The 18,042-nt window shown below is 52.5% G+C and overlaps 11 protein-coding genes across 11 annotated transcripts; 4 read left to right on the top strand and 7 right to left on the bottom strand.

Moving 5' to 3' along the window:
* Window positions 1-640: 640 nt before the first annotated feature.
* Window positions 641-3,298, bottom strand: CLUP02_02321 (DNA repair protein; the record flags this gene model as incomplete). The annotated part of the gene is made up of 6 exons (XM_049281353.1): window positions 641-1,741; window positions 1,817-2,003; window positions 2,072-2,125; window positions 2,551-2,941; window positions 3,000-3,160; window positions 3,282-3,298. 6 exons carry the CDS (start codon window positions 3,296-3,298, stop codon window positions 641-643), a joined length of 1,911 nt encoding a protein of 636 aa, XP_049137310.1.
* Window positions 3,299-3,321: 23 nt separating this feature from the next.
* Window positions 3,322-4,820, top strand: CLUP02_02320 (uncharacterized protein; the record flags this gene model as incomplete). Its single annotated transcript, XM_049281352.1, has 7 exons — window positions 3,322-3,327; window positions 3,452-3,558; window positions 3,839-3,957; window positions 4,037-4,226; window positions 4,276-4,338; window positions 4,410-4,447; window positions 4,549-4,820. 7 exons carry the CDS (start codon window positions 3,322-3,324, stop codon window positions 4,818-4,820), a joined length of 795 nt encoding a protein of 264 aa, XP_049137309.1.
* Window positions 4,821-4,854: 34 nt separating this feature from the next.
* Window positions 4,855-6,056, bottom strand: CLUP02_02319 (cellulase; the record flags this gene model as incomplete). Its single annotated transcript, XM_049281351.1, has 4 exons — window positions 4,855-4,965; window positions 5,030-5,626; window positions 5,692-5,805; window positions 5,859-6,056. 4 exons carry the CDS (start codon window positions 6,054-6,056, stop codon window positions 4,855-4,857), a joined length of 1,020 nt encoding a protein of 339 aa, XP_049137308.1.
* A 61-nt stretch (window positions 6,057-6,117) lies between these two features.
* Window positions 6,118-6,432, top strand: CLUP02_02318 (uncharacterized protein; the record flags this gene model as incomplete). Its single annotated transcript, XM_049281350.1, has 2 exons — window positions 6,118-6,163; window positions 6,209-6,432. The coding sequence occupies 2 exons, from the start codon at window positions 6,118-6,120 to the stop codon at window positions 6,430-6,432; spliced, it is 270 nt and encodes an 89-aa protein (XP_049137307.1).
* Window positions 6,433-6,570: 138 nt separating this feature from the next.
* CLUP02_02317 (uncharacterized protein) lies at window positions 6,571-7,613 on the bottom strand (the record flags this gene model as incomplete). The annotated part of the gene is made up of 4 exons (XM_049281349.1): window positions 6,571-6,696; window positions 6,756-7,070; window positions 7,150-7,247; window positions 7,388-7,613. 4 exons carry the CDS (start codon window positions 7,611-7,613, stop codon window positions 6,571-6,573), a joined length of 765 nt encoding a protein of 254 aa, XP_049137306.1.
* A 351-nt stretch (window positions 7,614-7,964) lies between these two features.
* Window positions 7,965-8,579, top strand: CLUP02_02316 (37S ribosomal protein S19; the record flags this gene model as incomplete). Its single annotated transcript, XM_049281348.1, has 3 exons — window positions 7,965-8,007; window positions 8,066-8,081; window positions 8,153-8,579. The coding sequence occupies 3 exons, from the start codon at window positions 7,965-7,967 to the stop codon at window positions 8,577-8,579; spliced, it is 486 nt and encodes a 161-aa protein (XP_049137305.1).
* A 180-nt stretch (window positions 8,580-8,759) lies between these two features.
* Window positions 8,760-9,432, bottom strand: CLUP02_02315 (transcription initiation factor TFIID 23-30kDa subunit; the record flags this gene model as incomplete). The annotated part of the gene is made up of 2 exons (XM_049281347.1): window positions 8,760-9,167; window positions 9,229-9,432. 2 exons carry the CDS (start codon window positions 9,430-9,432, stop codon window positions 8,760-8,762), a joined length of 612 nt encoding a protein of 203 aa, XP_049137304.1.
* Window positions 9,433-10,173: 741 nt separating this feature from the next.
* CLUP02_02314 (uncharacterized protein) lies at window positions 10,174-10,380 on the bottom strand (the record flags this gene model as incomplete). The annotated part of the gene is made up of 1 exon (XM_049281346.1): window positions 10,174-10,380. The coding sequence occupies one exon, from the start codon at window positions 10,378-10,380 to the stop codon at window positions 10,174-10,176; it is 207 nt and encodes a 68-aa protein (XP_049137303.1).
* A 911-nt stretch (window positions 10,381-11,291) lies between these two features.
* On the bottom strand, window positions 11,292-12,517 carry CLUP02_02313 (uncharacterized protein; the record flags this gene model as incomplete). Its single annotated transcript, XM_049281345.1, has 3 exons — window positions 11,292-11,462; window positions 11,526-11,779; window positions 11,830-12,517. The coding sequence occupies 3 exons, from the start codon at window positions 12,515-12,517 to the stop codon at window positions 11,292-11,294; spliced, it is 1,113 nt and encodes a 370-aa protein (XP_049137302.1).
* Window positions 12,518-13,619: 1,102 nt separating this feature from the next.
* Window positions 13,620-16,055, bottom strand: CLUP02_02312 (uncharacterized protein; the record flags this gene model as incomplete). Its single annotated transcript, XM_049281344.1, has 3 exons — window positions 13,620-14,329; window positions 14,387-15,282; window positions 15,337-16,055. 3 exons carry the CDS (start codon window positions 16,053-16,055, stop codon window positions 13,620-13,622), a joined length of 2,325 nt encoding a protein of 774 aa, XP_049137301.1.
* Window positions 16,056-16,692: 637 nt separating this feature from the next.
* On the top strand, window positions 16,693-17,852 carry CLUP02_02311 (methylisocitrate lyase; the record flags this gene model as incomplete). Its single annotated transcript, XM_049281343.1, has 3 exons — window positions 16,693-17,126; window positions 17,190-17,245; window positions 17,302-17,852. The coding sequence occupies 3 exons, from the start codon at window positions 16,693-16,695 to the stop codon at window positions 17,850-17,852; spliced, it is 1,041 nt and encodes a 346-aa protein (XP_049137300.1).
* Between the last annotated feature and the right edge of the window lie 190 nt (window positions 17,853-18,042).

The raw sequence follows: 18,042 nt of genomic DNA, 5'->3' as shown, positions 1-18,042 counted from the left end.
GAGAGAGAGAGAGAGGAAAGAAAATATACAACAGCAGCAGCAGCATAGCGTCCGTTGAAATGGCGTTGTCTTTGGGTCATTACTTGCTACGGGATGGATGTCTGAAAAGATGGTCTGCTCTCCGAGCTGATTGTGTCCGGGCATGGGAGAAGAAGATGATGAAGAGGGTGTTGTGGGACTTTTTTTTTCCAACTTGTTTTTTGGGCATGAAGTATAAGACTCTCGGGGCTTTTGGCTGCAGCAGTGGGCTCGCGAGCCAGATAGGGAAAAGACAGAAAACGAGGGGATGAAATGGAATAGGATAAGGGGCCGTGGACCGGCGCGGCCGATCCGCGTCCTGTTGTAATATTGTACTGGGGCATCATTATTGTTCATCACACGTCGATACCCTTACACTTCACCAACCAGCCCAACCAAACCGACCGACGTCCCCCTTTGCTTGCCTGTCGTTTGGTGGACTCTGGACCATGGTCTCTGTTTCTACGTACATAGCTTCTTCTTTACGGGTGAAGAGAATAGATGATTGTATGATTCTGGGTATTAAGATAAGCTGTTGTTACAAATCATCAAGGCTGCTGCTGTCGCTGCTGTGAATGAAGGAAGGTCTGCTGACCGCGGACAAAATCATGGAATATGAGGCCTAGAACTCCAACTCCTCGACCTCCATGCCACATCCATTGCACTTCTTCACCGTCATACCCTCCTCATTCTCAACCGCTCGTCCCCAATCGTGAACGTGCTTGCCACCGCCCACCGAGTCTCCAAACTTTCTCGGTCCCGCGCCGGCGGCCGTGGTGGCCTGCTGTCTGCGAATGGCCTCAGTTCTGGTCTTTCTCTTGAGATCGTTAAGCTTATCCCTGAACTTGGCCTCCTTGCGCCTCTTCTTGTCGGCCTCGCGCTTGGCGAACTCGGCGTCGAGCTTCTCGGCGGAGCCCCATTTCGTCGTGAAGGCGTACTCTTCCACCTGCATACGGAGGAACAGCATCATGTCGTGCCAGTGCGACTTGTGCGGGTTCGGTCGCGAGAGGTGGGGGAGGAGATCGGCGTCTTTGAGTTCCTCGTCGGTGAGGAGATAGTCCTCTTTACACTCCGTCTTTGTGAGGAGCGAGTATTTGTCGGGCAGCTTGTCTTTGCAGGCGTGGCAGACCTGAATCCCAAAAATCTCGTCCCAGACAAAGTCGATTTCGTACGAGGAGCAGTCGGCGCATTTCTTGCGCATGGTGGAGTCGGCGAGGACGCTGAGGCCGGGCTCAAAGGGTCCTGCTTTCTGCCGGCGGAGTTTCTTGAGGAGCTGGAGGCGCTCCCATTCCTGCGAGGACATGCCTTTTGGTTTCTCTTCCTGGGGCGGGCCGCCCGGTTTCACCTTGGGCACGAGGGCCGTGTTGTGCGGGTCGTCTTCTGCCGTGAGGAAGCCGCCCTTTGTGTCTGTCATGGCGGACATGTTGTAGTCGACGAATTTGGCAAAGTTGCGCGCCGGGCGCGGGGCGGCGTTTGTGTCGCGGGCATCGCGGTTCGTTGACGGGTGCGATTCTGCAGCAGCAGCGGGATTTGACGTTGAGATGGAAGAGTGTGGGCGTTTGCGGGAAATGTCTGTCGCTTGGGAGGCGCCGGCGTTGGTGATGTGGACGTCATTGGTGGCTACGAAGCCCGAGGCGGTTTTGGGAGTCGGGATTGCGCCTGAGGCGGCGAGTTCGGCGTCGCGGCGGTCGCGGATTGCTTTCGCTTTGAGGCGGGATTCTTCCTGCGGTGGGGATTCGTTCGTTTAGTGCTGGGGAGGTCCGAGGAAGACTGAGGATTTGAGGATTCATTGGCTCACCATGCGACGGATTGCTGCTGGTGTTGGAGGGGTCCTGGCGGGCAGCGGCGCCGTTGCCGGGTTTGGCGGTGGTGTTGATGGGCGCACCATTGTGAATGTCTGGTTGGAAACAGTTGAGAGTATCTGAAGCGTCGTGGTGGTGTAGAAAGACGGTCGGGTATGGAGGATATAAGTGGGAGACGTGAATCTTCGTGCGCGCGGAGGGGCAACTTTTTGGAGAAAACGATTATGTCACTACGGAAATCGCGAACGCACGTGCCTTGCTGCTGCTGTGACCGAGCCACACCGAAGTGGCAGGAGAGAACGGAACTGGCGGAGCTGTCAGACACGAATTGGAGCTAATAAAAAGTACCTTTGGGAGGCTACAGGGTAAGATAAGGTATCTTTGAAATAATCATGGCAGAGATGGCGAAAACGAACAGAGTGCGGATTAATGAGCTGTATTTTGACGAGACTGAGCATCTACGCGACCAGTACGGAGTATTGCCGCTTCAATTTCGAGAGAATCGCATCATGCTGGGAAAATTTACTTCCCAGTCGTGCCAGCGTATCCCTTTATTGCCTCCAGGTGGGTATAGCAACATATATGACCACCCTTGCACGCAACCAAAAAACGTCTCCTGTATGACCAATGGTGACCCCCTATTTTGATTTTGTATTTTGTTCACAGTACGACTGTCCGTTTTCCCCTAAGCACCAACTACGACGGGCGACGAGAGCGAGCAGACATTTACTCCTCCTTGGCACCACCGCGGCCGGCACGCTCGGCAGTCTCGATGGCTTTCTTGTCGCTGGCAGCGGGGCCGCTCTGGAGACCCTGCATGAAGCCGGCGGGCGCCTTGAAGGGGCGCTTGAGGTCGCCAGCGGCGGGCTGGCCAAAGACGTGGATCTTGACGAGGTTGCTCTCGAGGGCGCTCTTGAGGGGGATGATGGACTGGATCAGGAGAGGGTTGGTGTACTTCATATAGATGTGCATGAAGGCCATCATTGCGATACCCATGGCCTGGGAGCGGAATGCCTGCCGAAGCTGCGTGGTGTCGTAGGCGTGGATGGTGGTGGTGACGAGCTTGCCCTCCTCGGCGGATCCCATCGCTGGGGGCTCGACGTACTTGAGCGTGGTAAGGTCTACTGTCTGTCAGCAACTGCTTCGATAACCCTGTACGATTTCACGAAGTGAACGCACCCTTCTTCTTGTTAATCTGAGCTTGGACGTAGAGGTAGATGATGGCGATGATGATGTTGCTGGCAATGTAGCCGGCGCGGCACATGTTCAGGACGTTGGGGTCTTCGAAGGGGACCTTGCGGGAGACCTGCACCATGCCGAGCATGATGATCAGGTTGGTGCTGCGGCATTGTCAGTAAAGGTATTCGACGTCGTTGCTGAAGGCGCGCAAGGAAACATTGAAATCAGAGATTTGCAGTGCGATTCGGTGCGATGGATGGAAACGCAGAGGGGGCAACGTACATCTGAGGGCTGACCATTTTGGCGGTTTGCGACGGAACTAATGGGAGTTTGATTGGGAATAATTGGAAAGAAGGACGAGGACAGCGAAGAACCTCGAGGTCGCAAGAGAGAGGGAGAGAGGGCTGGTTGGTTTAAGGTATTAATAGGAGAGCAGAGGAGGAGGCTGGCAGGATGCAGAGGCGAAGACGGCGCGGCGTGGAGTTGGCGAGTTTTTGTACGGTTTAGCGCGTGAGGGCGAGGGCGTCTTTGGGGGCGATGGGGAAGACACTCGGAGAGGGTGAGGTGGTCGAAACGGCGCCCGTCCAGTGGGTTGGTTGTGTGTGTGTGTGTGTGTGTGTGCGGCCTGGCTGGGGGGTGGAGTTGGAGGAGGTGGAGGTACCCTTGGACGAGGGAGGTACCTTTTTAGTGTGCAGCACTGCAATTTAGATGGTGGTTTCCTGGGTAGGTACCTCCTGGCCTACCATAAAGGCGTGCTAAGTTCGGGGTCCAGCGGGCTGCGGGATGGCGAATTGCAAAATAGCACAATTTTTAGTCCAAAGCTCTGTCAGTTTCTGTAGCATTCCGCTGCACTCTCTTTGGTCCTTTTCGGGGTCATGCAAGGGTGTCTGCGCATGCGCGTGTTGCCTGTATCTGTACCTGGCGAGCCTCACCTCTATGATTTATCACATTGTTCAAGGTCTCTCTCTTCCTCTGGCAATACTGTATTAAACAAAATAGTCTGTCTGTTTGTGTGCCTCTCTATCGTCTCTCTGTAGCACATATGCAAGACGGCACATTGCAACTGTTGAGTTGCCTGAAGCTAATGAAGGGTGCTAAGACTAAGACAAACACTACCCAAGGCAACATGCCACGCATTCAGTGGCTGGGAACTTGGAGAAAACGCCACCGGGCCTTGAATTCTGACAAGTCCGATTCCCCGCGTTTGCACTTGGGACTTTCAGATGTGTGAGGTTCTTACGAAATGCAGGCTCTTCTGACTTGTGAGATCATATAGGCAGGCGACTCTTGTTGGAGGCTCGGACTACGAGATCAGCGATGCCAATTCCAACAAAATAAGGTGAGAGGACACGTTCGTAAATTGCAACGTGGGGAATCCTGTCAGCTATATCCACCACCTGCCTGATTGAGACAGCTCACTTTTTGCCTCATCTTACAGCTGAGATTTGGTCATGCATCGCTGATAATCAACCAACACTAGCATCAGCTATCATTCACCTATCGCTTTGTGACTGACAACTACCCAATTCGTGATTGCCTCAACCACCAGCTGTTCTTGTCGTAAAAGTCAGTCACGAATCCACAACTACACCTGTATCACCACAAGTGCAACAGCAAATACGAATGAAACTGGGCTTTTCATATTCCAGATATGTACACCAGGGGCCAGGATACCCACGATCAATATCTACATTGAGAATTTCATCAGACTTCAGCAACCATGTCCACGGACAGGTAACTGCGTCTTCCGGCAACAACGCCGCCGTCAAAATCACGTGGCGCCGGCCGCATGCTCCACTTCCGTCGATATGCACCCCGTAAAAGGTACGTATCCACCCCGATGTCCGGAATAGCCTCAAATGAAGCTCTTGAGAATCGGGAGGTAGGTTCCGTATGCCTTTCCAGTCGTGGGCTCCATGGAGTACATGTAGTCCGCCCACCAAGGTCCAGCAGCCCACCAGAGCACCTGCATTGGCGATTGTTAGCGGCTATCAGCATAAGAGAAACGCTTGAGAACATAAACCACTTACACCTCTCCACTGCTCAGAGTTGTCCGCGAGGTGCTGGAGGGCACCCTTGACGGCAGTCTCGCACTGGGTGTTGACACCAGCGCCAATCTCGCCGAGAACACCCTGCTTGTTGTTGTCCTTGAGCCACTTGGTGGCGACGGCGAGGCGCTCGGCGCCAATGGTGCTGCTGACACAGGCCTCGTTGGTGCCGGAGCCGTCCGTGTCGAGGTACTGGTGCATCTCGTAAAAGAGAAGTTTGCCGGTCGAGTCGGACGGGTCCGTGAGGTTCTTGAGGGCGTCGCCGGAGCCGCTCTCGATCCAGTGCCACGCGCCAGAATACGAGTTGCCCTCGATGAAGATGTTCTGCTTCGTGGCGCCCGCCGCGCGGATGTTGGTGATGGCGGCCTGGTTCAGGTCGTGGACGAGCGTGTTGTCCATGTCGTGGTACTCGTTGTTGGTGTCAAAGATGACCTTGTCGTTGTCCTTGAAACGGGCGGCCACCGTCTTCCACCACGCACCAAAGTCGGCGGAGCTGGTGATGATGTTGCCGTAGTAGCGGCCGTAGTTGTGGGGGTCGATGACGGCGTAGGAGCCCTTGGAGGTGACGTCCTTGACGAGCTGCGGCCAAAGTATTAGGATACCTTACGTATGTCCACCATCCGCAGGCTGCGCAAAAGACTTACATCCTCAAGACCAGAGAAGTAGGTCTCGTTGATCGTACCAGTCAACTTGTCGGGAATGATACGCTCCATCATCGTTCCGATACGGAAAGTGTTGAGGCCCTGGGCTCTGAGGGTCTAAAACCACCAAGTCAGCTACCTCATGGCATCATCGTCACTGTGTTGCTCACATCAATGGCAGTCTTGTTGGGCCATGTGTACTCCTTGCCCAGCTGTCCGGGAAGGGTGCCCTGACCGAACTCGCCACCGCTCTCGTTGACACCAGTGAAGAGGAACTTGCCGGCGCGCTTCTCCTTGGCGCCGTCAATGGGGGCCGCCAGGACCGATGCGACGGACGCAGCTCCGAGAGCAATGTTGGAAAACTTCATGATTCTTGATCGAAGAAAGGAACGAAAAGGGTTAGACTAGAAAAGAAGGTAAACAGGTCGGATGCAGTCCAAGCAAAAGCCAAGACCAACCCCAGAGTGGCTCCGAGGTATGGCAGACTTTATATCCTCGTGGCCGGGACCCTCTCTCTCAGTCTTCCTCCTCTCCCTCGTCTCCTCATTCGTCTCCTCTCTCATCCTTCTCTCGTTTACAGTTCAGTTCAGGGGGGTGGGACGGGATGGTAAAGATGGTACCGACACATGGACAATAGTGGACTGTCGACAGGAAAAGTTGCCTGTTACGAACGTTTGGGGGAGAATCACCAGGCCACCCCCTTACAATATCATGACGGAGTCCCTTGCTCCGTCCCATGTATAATGGCATGTATAATGGCAAAACACCACACGATTTGTGGGAAAAGAGGGAACGCAATCAACGAGGGGGGGCCGGTCACTTTGCTTCTCAAAGTCTAGTCTGGACACTCTGGAGCCCGTGGAAGCGGCGAGCCTCACCAAACTAAGCTTGCTTGGCATGGATGATGTGCCGCGTGGGGTAGTCCCCGGTAGGGGAGAGCACGATCTCGGGACCTGGACCTCCTAGTGCTGGTTCTGCTGGACCTCCTGGGACCTTGCAGGCGCCAAACTACGGTTCATGGTTCACATTTGATGCCGAGAGTGCCGAGCAATGCGGCTGCTTCGTACAGTCGTACAGTCGGGGAGCTTTCGTTTGCCGCCTGGATTAGATTGCGTGCAGGCCCAGTCTGAAGTTGTTTGGCTACACGGCATCATCATCGAAGGGGGATCGGGGATAATCTGGCAGGCAGTCGAGTCGAGTGGCGGAGGGTGACATGCTCCGGTATTTGCGCAAATTCCCCGCGGGTGACAAGTGCCGGCATGAGAGACAAGAAAAGCAAAGTGCGACGCAACAGTAGACAGAAAGAGACTGACAAGTCGGACTCGTGGTTCGCTAACAGGCTTCGAAGTGTCGTTGGTCCCAAAGGGGGGGAATAAAGTTGGCTGTTTCAAGTCGCCGGGGGAATTCCCTCCGCGTGATCGCTGGTATAGCACCTGGAATTAAGGGATCGCCAAACCCCACAATGATCATCAAGATGGGACTTGAGAGCTGCGAGGGGGGCCAAGTTGAGCCGCGAACTCGGGACGGCGGCGCGAGAAGGTTACAAATAGAGGATGTGGCTGTTCAAGGAGACGGCTGGCAGAAAAGGGTGATGTAAGTAGGCTTATAGAGTACGGAGTACAATGACGTGATATAAGAGACATGAGATCAGGGGAACAAGCCGTTCAAGCCAGAATCACTAGACTTGTGGCCGGCGGACCTCTCTCAGTAGACTTTGGGAGTTGGCGGCCAGCAGGGAGATCCTTGGATGCTGCACTATTGAAAAACTTTGGACTGAGTCGTTTCCACAGAGTTTGCGGTTGAGGAAACAAGTTGATCGATAGCTCTGCACACTCTGCTTTACCGTCGCCGTTGCCAACTGAAACAGTATGGAACGGCCTTCCGAGCGTGCACTGAGAAGCAGAACAGAAAAGTACGAAGGCCATAATTTGGAAAGCCTCTCTCCATCTTTGCTATCTCCACGTTAAACTTGAAATCGTTTGGGGACTTTAGGTAATAGAGGGAGGAACGGATACTATTGAATTTAGTAACTCTGGCTCAAGTTACCTGCGCCCATCAGCGACATTGGTGGAGAAGTTATCGCTGAGTGCTGCGAACTATGATTAGCTAAGCCGGTATTTCATAGTCGGGTCCGAAGCACGGAGCACCGGCCGTTCACGTGACTCAACCGAATTCTGGAAGCTCGGAAATTCTTCCCGCGTGGCATCGCGACAGCCCAGAAGTGACTTGGAGGTGGAAGTAGCTATCAATTCCGTATCGCAAAAGGAGTCGCCAAAATGCAGCCAACACGACACCTCCTGAAGCGATCCGTGTGGAAAGGTAAGTCTCAGCTATGTCATGTCGGATCGAACCTGGTGAACTGACAATTCGTTTATAGGACCTCACATTGTCCCGTAAGGACTCCCTCCCCTCCGCGAACACCCCTCAATCGAACCGCCCTCGAGTCTGACCTTGACGCAAATAGTCTCCCCATCGTGCGCCCCGCCCCCGGACAGAAGGTTGTACCCATCCGGACGCAGGCCCGTTCCGCCACGATCCTGCCCAACTTTGTCGGCCTCAAGTTCCAGGTTTACAACGGCAAGGCGTACATTGACGTGACGATTACGGAAGACATGGTCGGTCACAAGCTGGGAGAATTCTCGCCGTACGTTGAAACCAACTTGGAGATATTGAGGTTCTTAGGCGCTAACGTTTGGCAGCACGAGAAAGCCCTTCATTTGGTCCAGGATGTAAGAGGCGGCGACGGTCTTGGGATTTCAAAAGTTCATCAGCATGCGGACGGCGTCTGTCAGGGAGTGGAGAAAACATTTGTACAACAATGTCAAGATACCAGCGATATATACTGTAGCATAAGAATTTGGGGCCTTGTGCCGTTGACGATCCTCTGCTAGCCGAATGGATGTCCATATCGTAAACTTTCGAGCGCCTCTAACGTAGTGCTCGTCCAAAGCCGAACCTCCCGGTCATGTGAAACCCCGTTGACGCCATACCCAAGTCCGCCCAACGCCGTGGTATATGCACACCAGCCCAAAGAAATATTGGCAGCTCCCAGCTGCTCTGACCAACCTTCCTTATCGATAAAATTCGCTTCTCTTGACGTTGACTCCGTACTCGCCGACAGCCATGCCGAGATCCTCCATGGTAAGAACGGTCCTGTTCTGGCTGCCGCCCTGTCCACCACCGCCGTAGCCAGGTCTCTGAATACCAAGAGGTCCTCCGCGACTTTGGTCTTTTGCGCCGGCTGGACCTGTGGGTTGGCCCGGGATGGGGAATCCCGCCGCAGCACCGAGGTTGCCCATGGGGTTATTGGCGTTGGAGTTTGAGGCGCGAATGCGGCTGTACTGATATGCGTCGGCAGAGATATCGGCTATGAACTTTTGCGTTGCGAGGGCGAGCAGGCGCGCCAGGCGCGGGTCGGTCTGCGGTGGTGGGGGGAGGCCGGCCTTGGTCATGTAGTAGTTTGTGACTGCATCAGGGATCTAAGCAGGTGAAAGCTGTCAGTCGGTATTCGATTCCCTGCAAATTGTTGTTGAGACTTACAATGGGAGCATAGTCGTCCATCTTGGTCAGGAACTCGCGAAGAGACATGTCCTTGCGGGTAATGGCCTTGGGCTCTGGGCCGGGCGCAACTGCCTCGGGGACAGCCGCGGCATCAGCTGGGGCGGCGGCGGCATCGGTCGTCGTCTCTTGCGTGTTGGGCGCGGTGGGCGCCTGCTCGGCAGTCTCTGGTGCAGTCGTCGACATTGTGATCGCGGCGCGTGAAGAGCAGAGGTATTGGTGATAATGCCGGATAGAAGGAAATCGAGTCAAGAGCGCGCGGTACCACAAGGCTGATGAGGCTGGTGATGTAAGGTGAGGTTCGCCTTGCGCGAGACGCGGGAGTGGCGTCAGTGTCACGTGTCGCGCAGCTGAGCCACTTTTGCAACCGTACTACGTAGACAGGTACCTTCCACGGTCCACCTTCTCACCTTCGCGGTTCTCCACAGCCAAGGTCAGCACCTCTGCTGCTCTGCATCCGTGTTCACTACTCCGTACGCAGTACCTTTTGGTCTGTGCACTTGAATTCCAGCGTCTGATTTAAGCTTCAACAGGGGTACCACACACGATCATGGCGGTGCTACAGGCAAAGTGGCGGTTACGGAGCCATCCATATTACGGGCAAATGACTAGCTTTCTAAACATCAAACTACACACTACTTATTACTGGGTGTGTCAAGACGGGAAAATGCTGCGTACGGAAAGAGGTGGTTTACCGAGCTTTCAATCTAACAACCGGTAAAGACCTGACGGGTCTCGCCGACACTCCGCCAGCATCTGTCTTTCTGCCAGCCCCCTAATCACTCTTCATGAATTGGCAACTCCCCTACCTTGATCAAAGCACCAAAGCCTACGGCCACCTAAGGTCAAAGACTTTGTAGCATGGCAATCACTGTGATCGTATCGCTAAGCTGGGTTACGATCTGGACTAAGGTCCGTACTAGCTCTTCAAGTACCGAGGAACATGGCTCGAAACCCGCGTAGGCTCTGCCCAGCTATACGTGTGATCGTACGGGCAATTATATAGAGAAGCATCTGAGGAATTTTTGTGCAAGGGGACGCTACCAAGATTGATAACCGAGGATGAACCATGCTCCTGGAGTCCGCAGTATGGGGTCGCCGTGACTCGTTAACCCAGCCAACCTGCAATCTCATATAAGAAGCTTTGCTTGATATATGAACCGTATCTTGGGCTCACCTATGTGCATGGAAAGGCTGGAACCGGGCGCAGTAATTCGGGCGTTTTCGTTGTCTTCGATACCGAATTTCGGCCACCGGGAGGTATTTGTCGGCCGTCTTTTCTACGAAGTTGATCATTAATCGAAGTCTTGGCACATGGGCTTCTCCATCGGTGACGGGGTGATATTTCCATCTTCAGGTTTGTCAAGAAATATGGGTCGCCTCCTCAAGAGTACACATAAATGTTGCAAAAGCCCAGCATCTCTTCGAACTTAAGGTCGATTGCTTAGTTCATCTTAACCCAACATAACAGTCGAATATCCAAAATCTATCGAAATGCAATTCCCTTCATCTACTGCCGTTCTCGCTCTTTTCGGCCTTCTTGCCTCTCAGGCAGTAGCTCAGCAGGTTGTAAGTGAACATGCAATGCCCAACTGAGACTTGACTGAAGAGGAACCCGCTGATACCCAATGCTCGATAGGAGTGCAACTGTACATGAATACTTTGACTTTTCCCTCAATGGACTCTCACTGATGTCATACAGCTTGCATAGCGGCGTGCGAAAGAAGGCCTGGCGTATGCTGGGGTGGAGACAACATTGGCTACTGCAAGAACCTCTGTGGTCCAAACTGCCCCTGCACATTCTAGAGGATGAATCATTGGGTTTATCGCTGGGTGCACAAGTCATTGAAACCTGACTAGATCCTTAGAAAGAATCAACAATCTAGTATACTATCACTGTTCGATGAAGGCAGTACTGGGCTCTCGTTCTTGCTTGCACCGTGCTGGTATTCGAAGTTGACCATAACCAGGACGGTGATCTCTAACGTACAGCACCGCGCCAGTGATATCGTTGTCTGATTAATCAGAAACACTGTCTTTTGACTTCAGTAGCTAAACAGAAGCGTGGTGTGGTTGCCTGTGCGCAGTAGTCTTCGGTTCTCGTTCATCAGCATCCATCTCAGAATCCAGGCCATGACCGCGGCTGCCACGGAGAATGCAGCGCTGGACAGCATAGCCGTGGTATACCGAGGTGCGTCTGATTCTGGCCAGAGATACTGAAAACAGTCAGGGAGGTTGTCAAGAATCATTCGAGATGGAATAGAGAGGCGGTGACTTACTGGGGTGTAAATAGAACCGATGGTGGCGATGGTGTTAACCAAGGCGAGGGAAACTGCTTTCTTCTCCCTCGTTTGGCCACAGGTGCTTGAGACCCAGCCGAGAATGATAGAGTTACATGCATAGACACCGCTTGCAAAGGTGCACATAGCAAAGTACCTCGCACCGACATTCAAAGTACTACAAGCTAGCACGAAGCCAAAAACCGCGACAGCTTTGGCAATGGTAATGTGCCAGACTCGTTCGTTGAAGTGACCTGACGATATTCGTCAGTAGTGCGCACGTACGATTGCTCAATGACCTCACCTGAGCTAGCAGCCCATGATATGGTTGCAATACCGGAGATGATGTAGGGGGGGCATGTTAAGGCGAGCGTTACGTTTCGGCCGAAACCCAGCGTTTCGGCAATAGTTGGGAAGAAGTTCTTGTAACCCGATGCGCTAAGATGCAAATGCTGCATAGTCACCAGAACCCAAAGACGCGGATCCCGAATGGCTTCAGAAAGACCGGCCCAAGTGCTGGTATTCGCTTGAAGTTGGACTGTATCAGCTGCAACTCGGGACTGCGCCAGCTTTCTCTCCTCTTCACTGAGCCAGCGAGTGTCGAGAGGTTGGTCAGGCAACAGAAAGGCCGATGAAACCGAAACGATAAAGCTGATGATGCCTTGAAGTATGAACAACCATCGCCATCCGCTTAGGCCAGCCACCTGGTCCATTTGGAAGACTCCTATGGCTATGAGACCAGCAAAAGCAGTGCCGCATATGTTAGCTGTGAAGAGTATGGAAATTCGTGTTGCAATCTCCTTTCTGGTGTAGAAGATTCCTAGCAGATACAGAGCGCCGGGGTAGAACGGCGCTTCCGTGATGCCAAGGAAGAATCGAGTCAAAAGCAGGCCCTTAAAGTCTTTCGTCAAACCTGTCACGGTGCTGACTATTGACCAAAGGGCCATAGCTGAAGCCATGAACCATGAGGGCCTGACTCGTGTTATCAGCATGTCTGTTGATCTTTGTCAAATTCCGCCTAGAAGAAAAAGGGGGATTAGACCGCACTACTCGGAATTTGTCCTAGGATATATCCCACAAAGAGTATGGAAACACAGGTCTGGTATTCAACCGAGGTCAGACTAAGCTCCTCCTCGATGCCATCTAAACGGGCTACGGTAACGGCGTTTCGATCGAGGTAACTATCGTGAAGATGGTCAGGAAGAGTTTCTGCTTGAGCGTACGCCTACTGGTACGCTTACTTGAACCAGTACTGATAAGATAATACAACGATCAGCGTTCATTGTGGGATCTTTACACTAGACCATGAGTACGGTGTACCAACCATAATCCAAAGAACTGGCAAGATGATCCAGTCCAACTTCCGTACCAATCTTTTCTCAGCCGGGATTAGGCTCCCGTAGATTCCCGCGGGATCAGTCTCTGATGTGTCGATATGGGATTTCGGTACCGCCCTCAGCTCCAGATGCTGACATAGGGCAACTTCATCTACTTTGGGTGCAGATGTAGACGCGAGCGCCTCAAGATGAGGCTGTTTGGAAGTGGCCATGTCGAATATTCCCTGATGGAAAGGTATACATACGTATCCGGATATGGAATAATAGCTCCCAGACTCTCAGTTGAATAATTGTCGGGACTGCCAAAGAATCCCTAGTCCCCCTTCTTATATAGAACACGTATCAACGAGGTAGCTGCACTCCAGAGTATCTAACGGATGGTCCAGGTTTCCCCGCATTATCCTGCGTTAGTACACCCGCTCGCTAGTGTACATGTATGTCTTCGTGACATGTTTTGAAAGATCTATGGAACGCTTAGCCGGGAACACGTAGCTTAGCCACGCCAATGATGGGCTTTCTGAGGCGACAAAAGGCTCTACGATGGCTGGGCGCAGCTCAGCGGACTAAAATGGGTGCCGACAGGGCGACGGAGAATCTTGGACACTCCTGGTAAGATTTAACGGACATCGACGGACTAACGCGGCTTGACACGGAAAGTCACGGATGCCTTGTAATAGCTGACACTAAAGCATGCGGAGACCACTGTGACATTTCCTCAGACGGATGGTTCACGTATAAGCTGTTTGGCCGTGTATCTCTAACTGATATCTGGGAGGTTCCATAGAAAGTTGAGTGAGTCGATGTCGAACCCCTGGTAAAGCTGATCCGTGTTGTCACTGAAAGGAGCAATGCTGGAGTCAAATTGCAGAGCCCGCCAGATCCCGTTCTGATCCGTAGACACGCCATCATTGGTACTTTGATCAGGCGGAAGAGTTGGCAGCGTGAGTCCAAATCCACTCAGGCTGTCTTGGGTATCGTTGAGCGCTCTCTGGGGTACAGATACAACGAAGAGATTTGACTTCAGGAATTTGGTATGTTTCTCAATGAGATGGGCGTATCTCAGTGCAAAATCCATGTCGTCGGGCGGGTACCTTCCCAACGCAGTCACACATCGATCTAACGTCCGTAGGGCTGAAGGAGCATCTGTCGCGGGTGATCCGAGACTGAGGGCCTTTAACAAGAAGACGGATGCAGATATCACGCTGATCCTGACACTTGCTGGCGCATATGCAAGATGTGACTGGAAAGATGTCTGAGTGGCAGTGCGCAGCACTTCGCTGCTATCCGACACAACCTCTTGCAGAAATCTAGCATCCTGGGCCGTCATATAGCCGGCTAGACTGTCCTTCTCAATTCCATGTGCTCTGGCTGTCGCAGCTCTTTGTATGACTGCCTGTATTGATATGGCACCTATGCAAGCTCTAATGTGGTAGTACTCGATAGATAGTGATGTTCTTAACAGCCCAGCTATGATGATACATCCATATTAGCCATCTGAAGTGTTGTGGGGATGGATCAACAAACCTTTGCAGTCTGCATCAAATGAGACCTTCCAGTTGGAAAGAGAGCTCAGGAAATGATCCAGCAGATCTGGGTAGCCATCGCTCTGAAGTAAGCCTTCCAAATGTTCCACAGATTGGAAGAACATTGACGAAGCTACTTTTGAGAGACGGGTGAACTCGAGGTAGATATCCATGTACGATGCCCATGAGGCCTGTGAAGAATGGTCCATGTCTTTCATCGAAGATCTCGAGGCTGCAATGGACACACTCTCGGGGAAGACGGAGCTATACCCAAGTCTCGTTGCGGTTTGAGTCATGTAGGCATAAAGCAGCTTTCGAGCTCGAAACTTGCGACAATCTGCAACCTTTGACGCCGTATAGTCTGCGCGCTGACCGCTTGATAATATTCCAAGCTCGTAGGCAAGATTCGTCGCAAGGCCCAGGAGCATCCACGACATCCTGCTCGCTCTTTTCGCAGGCTCAAAAACATCCTTGCGCCAACGGAGGAGGGGTTCCTCATCGTTAGTTCGTCTCCGGTTCTCTCGGTCGTAATCCAGATCGATCAGCATAGCATCCCAGCCCTCTGTATCCGGAGGGAAATAAATGGCTCGAGGGTGCCAGTCGGAGATGAGCAGCAGACTCTCGATTGTGCCGATTATTCTCATCTTGGCGGTGGAAATCTTTTCTTGACCCAGAATAATGCGTTTGATCATCAGCTCACAAAATTGCCAAAGTCGATTATGTATCAACTGACTCCTGGAAATACCGCCTGCTCCCGGCAATAGGAAGAATCGAGATGAAATCATTAGGATAGTGCAACATAACATGGATTCTTCATAAACGAGGCTTGAGTGAGCATTGTGGTTCCGAAATTGGTCGACGATGATAGGAGATAGTGGAGAGAGATATTTGAAGAAACTAGTCGATGTGAGTGAGAATTGGCTGCACTGAGCCCAAAGAGTTGAACCTTACAGATCGATGTACGTGACGGCTTCTTGCGATGTGAACCAGCCCTGTCTGACGAATCTGCACTTGTCCCACATATCGAGGGTATCGTCGCCTGGTTCAGATAGAGCCAGAATGACAAAACCCACCCCGATCTGACCTCCTGTTTGTTCTCTGGCGGGTACAGCAACGGGAACATCCTGCACGGCGTGTGTTGGCGGTGCTGAAGGGGGACCAGAGGATGGTGATACTGTAGCATGGTGAAGTATATTTGCGGCGTCGGACAGCACATCAAGAGCATCATTAGAGCCGGTCACAAGGCTGGAGACAACCCGTTCTGAAAGTGAACTATCACGAAGAGAACTTTGATGCCACCCGCTTCTAAGGTCTTGGTTGACTGCTCTAGATAGAGGGGCCGCTGATGGCATGTTTTCTTGTACTGGTGTATCAACGTCTTGTGGTGACTTGGCTCGACTGACGCTAGCAGGCTGCGGCGTGATAGCATGCTCAGCCGGCCGGTTACTTTTCCAATTTGGCGGATCCCTGTGCTTCGAGGTTCTCGGACGTCGATCGAATCGACAATCGCGATGCTCACGTTTGCATTTGGCGCAAGGGGGCTCACCTCCCATAATGCATCTCACTTTGCGAGACCTACAGGTGTCGCAAGCAACGTATGTCCGCTTGAATCGTGGTGATCCGACTGAGGACGGCCCTGTGATGGCCTTATTTCCCGGCTCATCGCTCATGGTGAGTCAAGTCAAGCAACAAGCATCAAGTCAGGATAGGAGATTCGACTGGGTGCTGGACAAGTCAGCCCCGAACATCCCAATCATTCATGAAATCTTGCTTGTCATCTTCTCTTACCCCTACTCAATGAGCCTATTGGCAGATTCAGGATACAAGAACGGGTGTCCGCTCTCGATGCTGGTGGTCTGGAGGTTTGGTGAAGCGAGGGTAACAACTGCCGTAGAACCCCGCTCCGATCCGCTAGATAGCGCCAATGCCCGTGACAGTCCGTGATTATCCGCTTCGGTCCGTTTTCGCTGTCTGCGCTGACATCATCCGAACTTTGCTCTTCTCGGCACTCGGAAACACTGTTCCATCAGACTGTGCGATTCGGGCACAAGTCGAGTGTCACACGGCGAGCTTCTCATCGTTTGAGGCTTCGAAAATTGGTCTGACTGTGAATGCTACAAGTCTTTCACTCCGATAGCCGGAGCTCTAAGAGGTGCTGCATAGATGGTGGTGAGGTGTGGGAGTTTGTGTATATAAGCTAGGAAAATCGCTTGACGAAGAGAATCATGCAAGCTTGACAGCAATATCAATATCGATAGCCTTCTAGGTACCAAGAAGTCTCATATCAAACGATTCCCCACAGTCAAAATGTCTAGGTCCATCGTCAACACCACTCCCTACCCGTTTCACTTCGACGCAAGCAATGGTCCGACCATCGATAGAAGCGACAAGAAAGCAATACTGAAACTAGATAATTGTCGTGGAGGGATTCCGTCCCTCCAGGCAACCAAGATTCGAGCCATGATGCAAGAGGCGCACGAAGACCCTTCCAAGATCCTTGCTCACGTATGCAGCTACGATGCCTTGAGTTCAAGACTTTGTGAAGAGGCTGGCTTCCCTCTGGTTTTCCTGGCTGGGTATGCCATGGCTTCTGCGTTTGGCCTCCCAGATACTGGATACATAGCTTTCCAGGAAGTTGCTGCAAAGGTTCAGGAAGTTGTCAGAGAAGTCAAAGTTCCCGTCCTTGTGGATGGTGATACTGGATACGGCGGTCCGATGAATGTGAAGAGGACCGTTGAGGGGTAAGCTTGATTTTCGCCCACCTGGAAACCAATTTGGTGATCATGCTGACTGTATCTACGTAGATTTGCGGCCGCAGGAGCTGCTGGCATTATGATAGAGGACCAGTCTTGGCCAAAAAGTATGATCCAACATCACCAGTGATGAAGAAATTGAATATATCTAAAAGTTCTTCAGGATGCGGCCACACTGCTGGCAAGAGCGTGGTCTCTAGAAGCGAGGCTTACGCCCGATGGCAGGCCGCAGTTGATGCCAGAGACGAAGGGGTGGACATGTGGATCATGGCTCGGACCGATAGTCTCATCCACGGATACGACGAAGCTCTCACCAGAGCTCGGAAGGCGATTGAGATTGGAGTGGATGCCGTCTTTGTCGAGGCGCTCCCCGATCGCGAGACCATGGAACGCCTGAGAAACGATCTCGACTTCCCTGTCTTTGCCAACATCATTGAGGGTGGTAAGACGGAGAACTTGTCTGCGCAAGACCTGGGCAAGCTCGGGTACTGCGGAGTTGCATACCCGTGGACTTTGGTTGCCGCAAAATTGAAGAGTATTCGCGAGGCTTTAGAGGCGTTGAAAGGTTCCTTCCTCGTGGGAAAGCCCCCGACGATTCTGTCCTACGCTGAGGTTTGCGAGGGGGTCGGTTTCAACAAGTACTTCAAGCTTGAGGAGCGCTACCAATATGAGGGGCGCTCGAATGGAGCAAATGGCCACCAGTGGAAGGAATGAGAGATGTTCTCGGCTTCCTGAATCCACGGTCGATATCTTTTATGGAATAGTTAGCGAACTCCCTTTGACCCTGCCTTAACATCGGTTGCCTTCGAAAATGACCTACCAAGAGCAAAACCTGTATGTTTCGTTATTCTCAGCAATGTGCATGGTGCACTGCTGTGTTGCGCGCAACCTTGGCAATCAACAT

The sequence above is a fragment of the Colletotrichum lupini genome, chromosome 1, assembly GCF_023278565.1.
Source record: "Colletotrichum lupini chromosome 1, complete sequence".
In the NCBI taxonomy this organism is placed as follows: domain Eukaryota; kingdom Fungi; phylum Ascomycota; class Sordariomycetes; order Glomerellales; family Glomerellaceae; genus Colletotrichum; species Colletotrichum lupini.
Note: the sequence above shows the minus strand (reverse complement) of the source record. Positions and strands in the feature narration are given on the sequence as shown.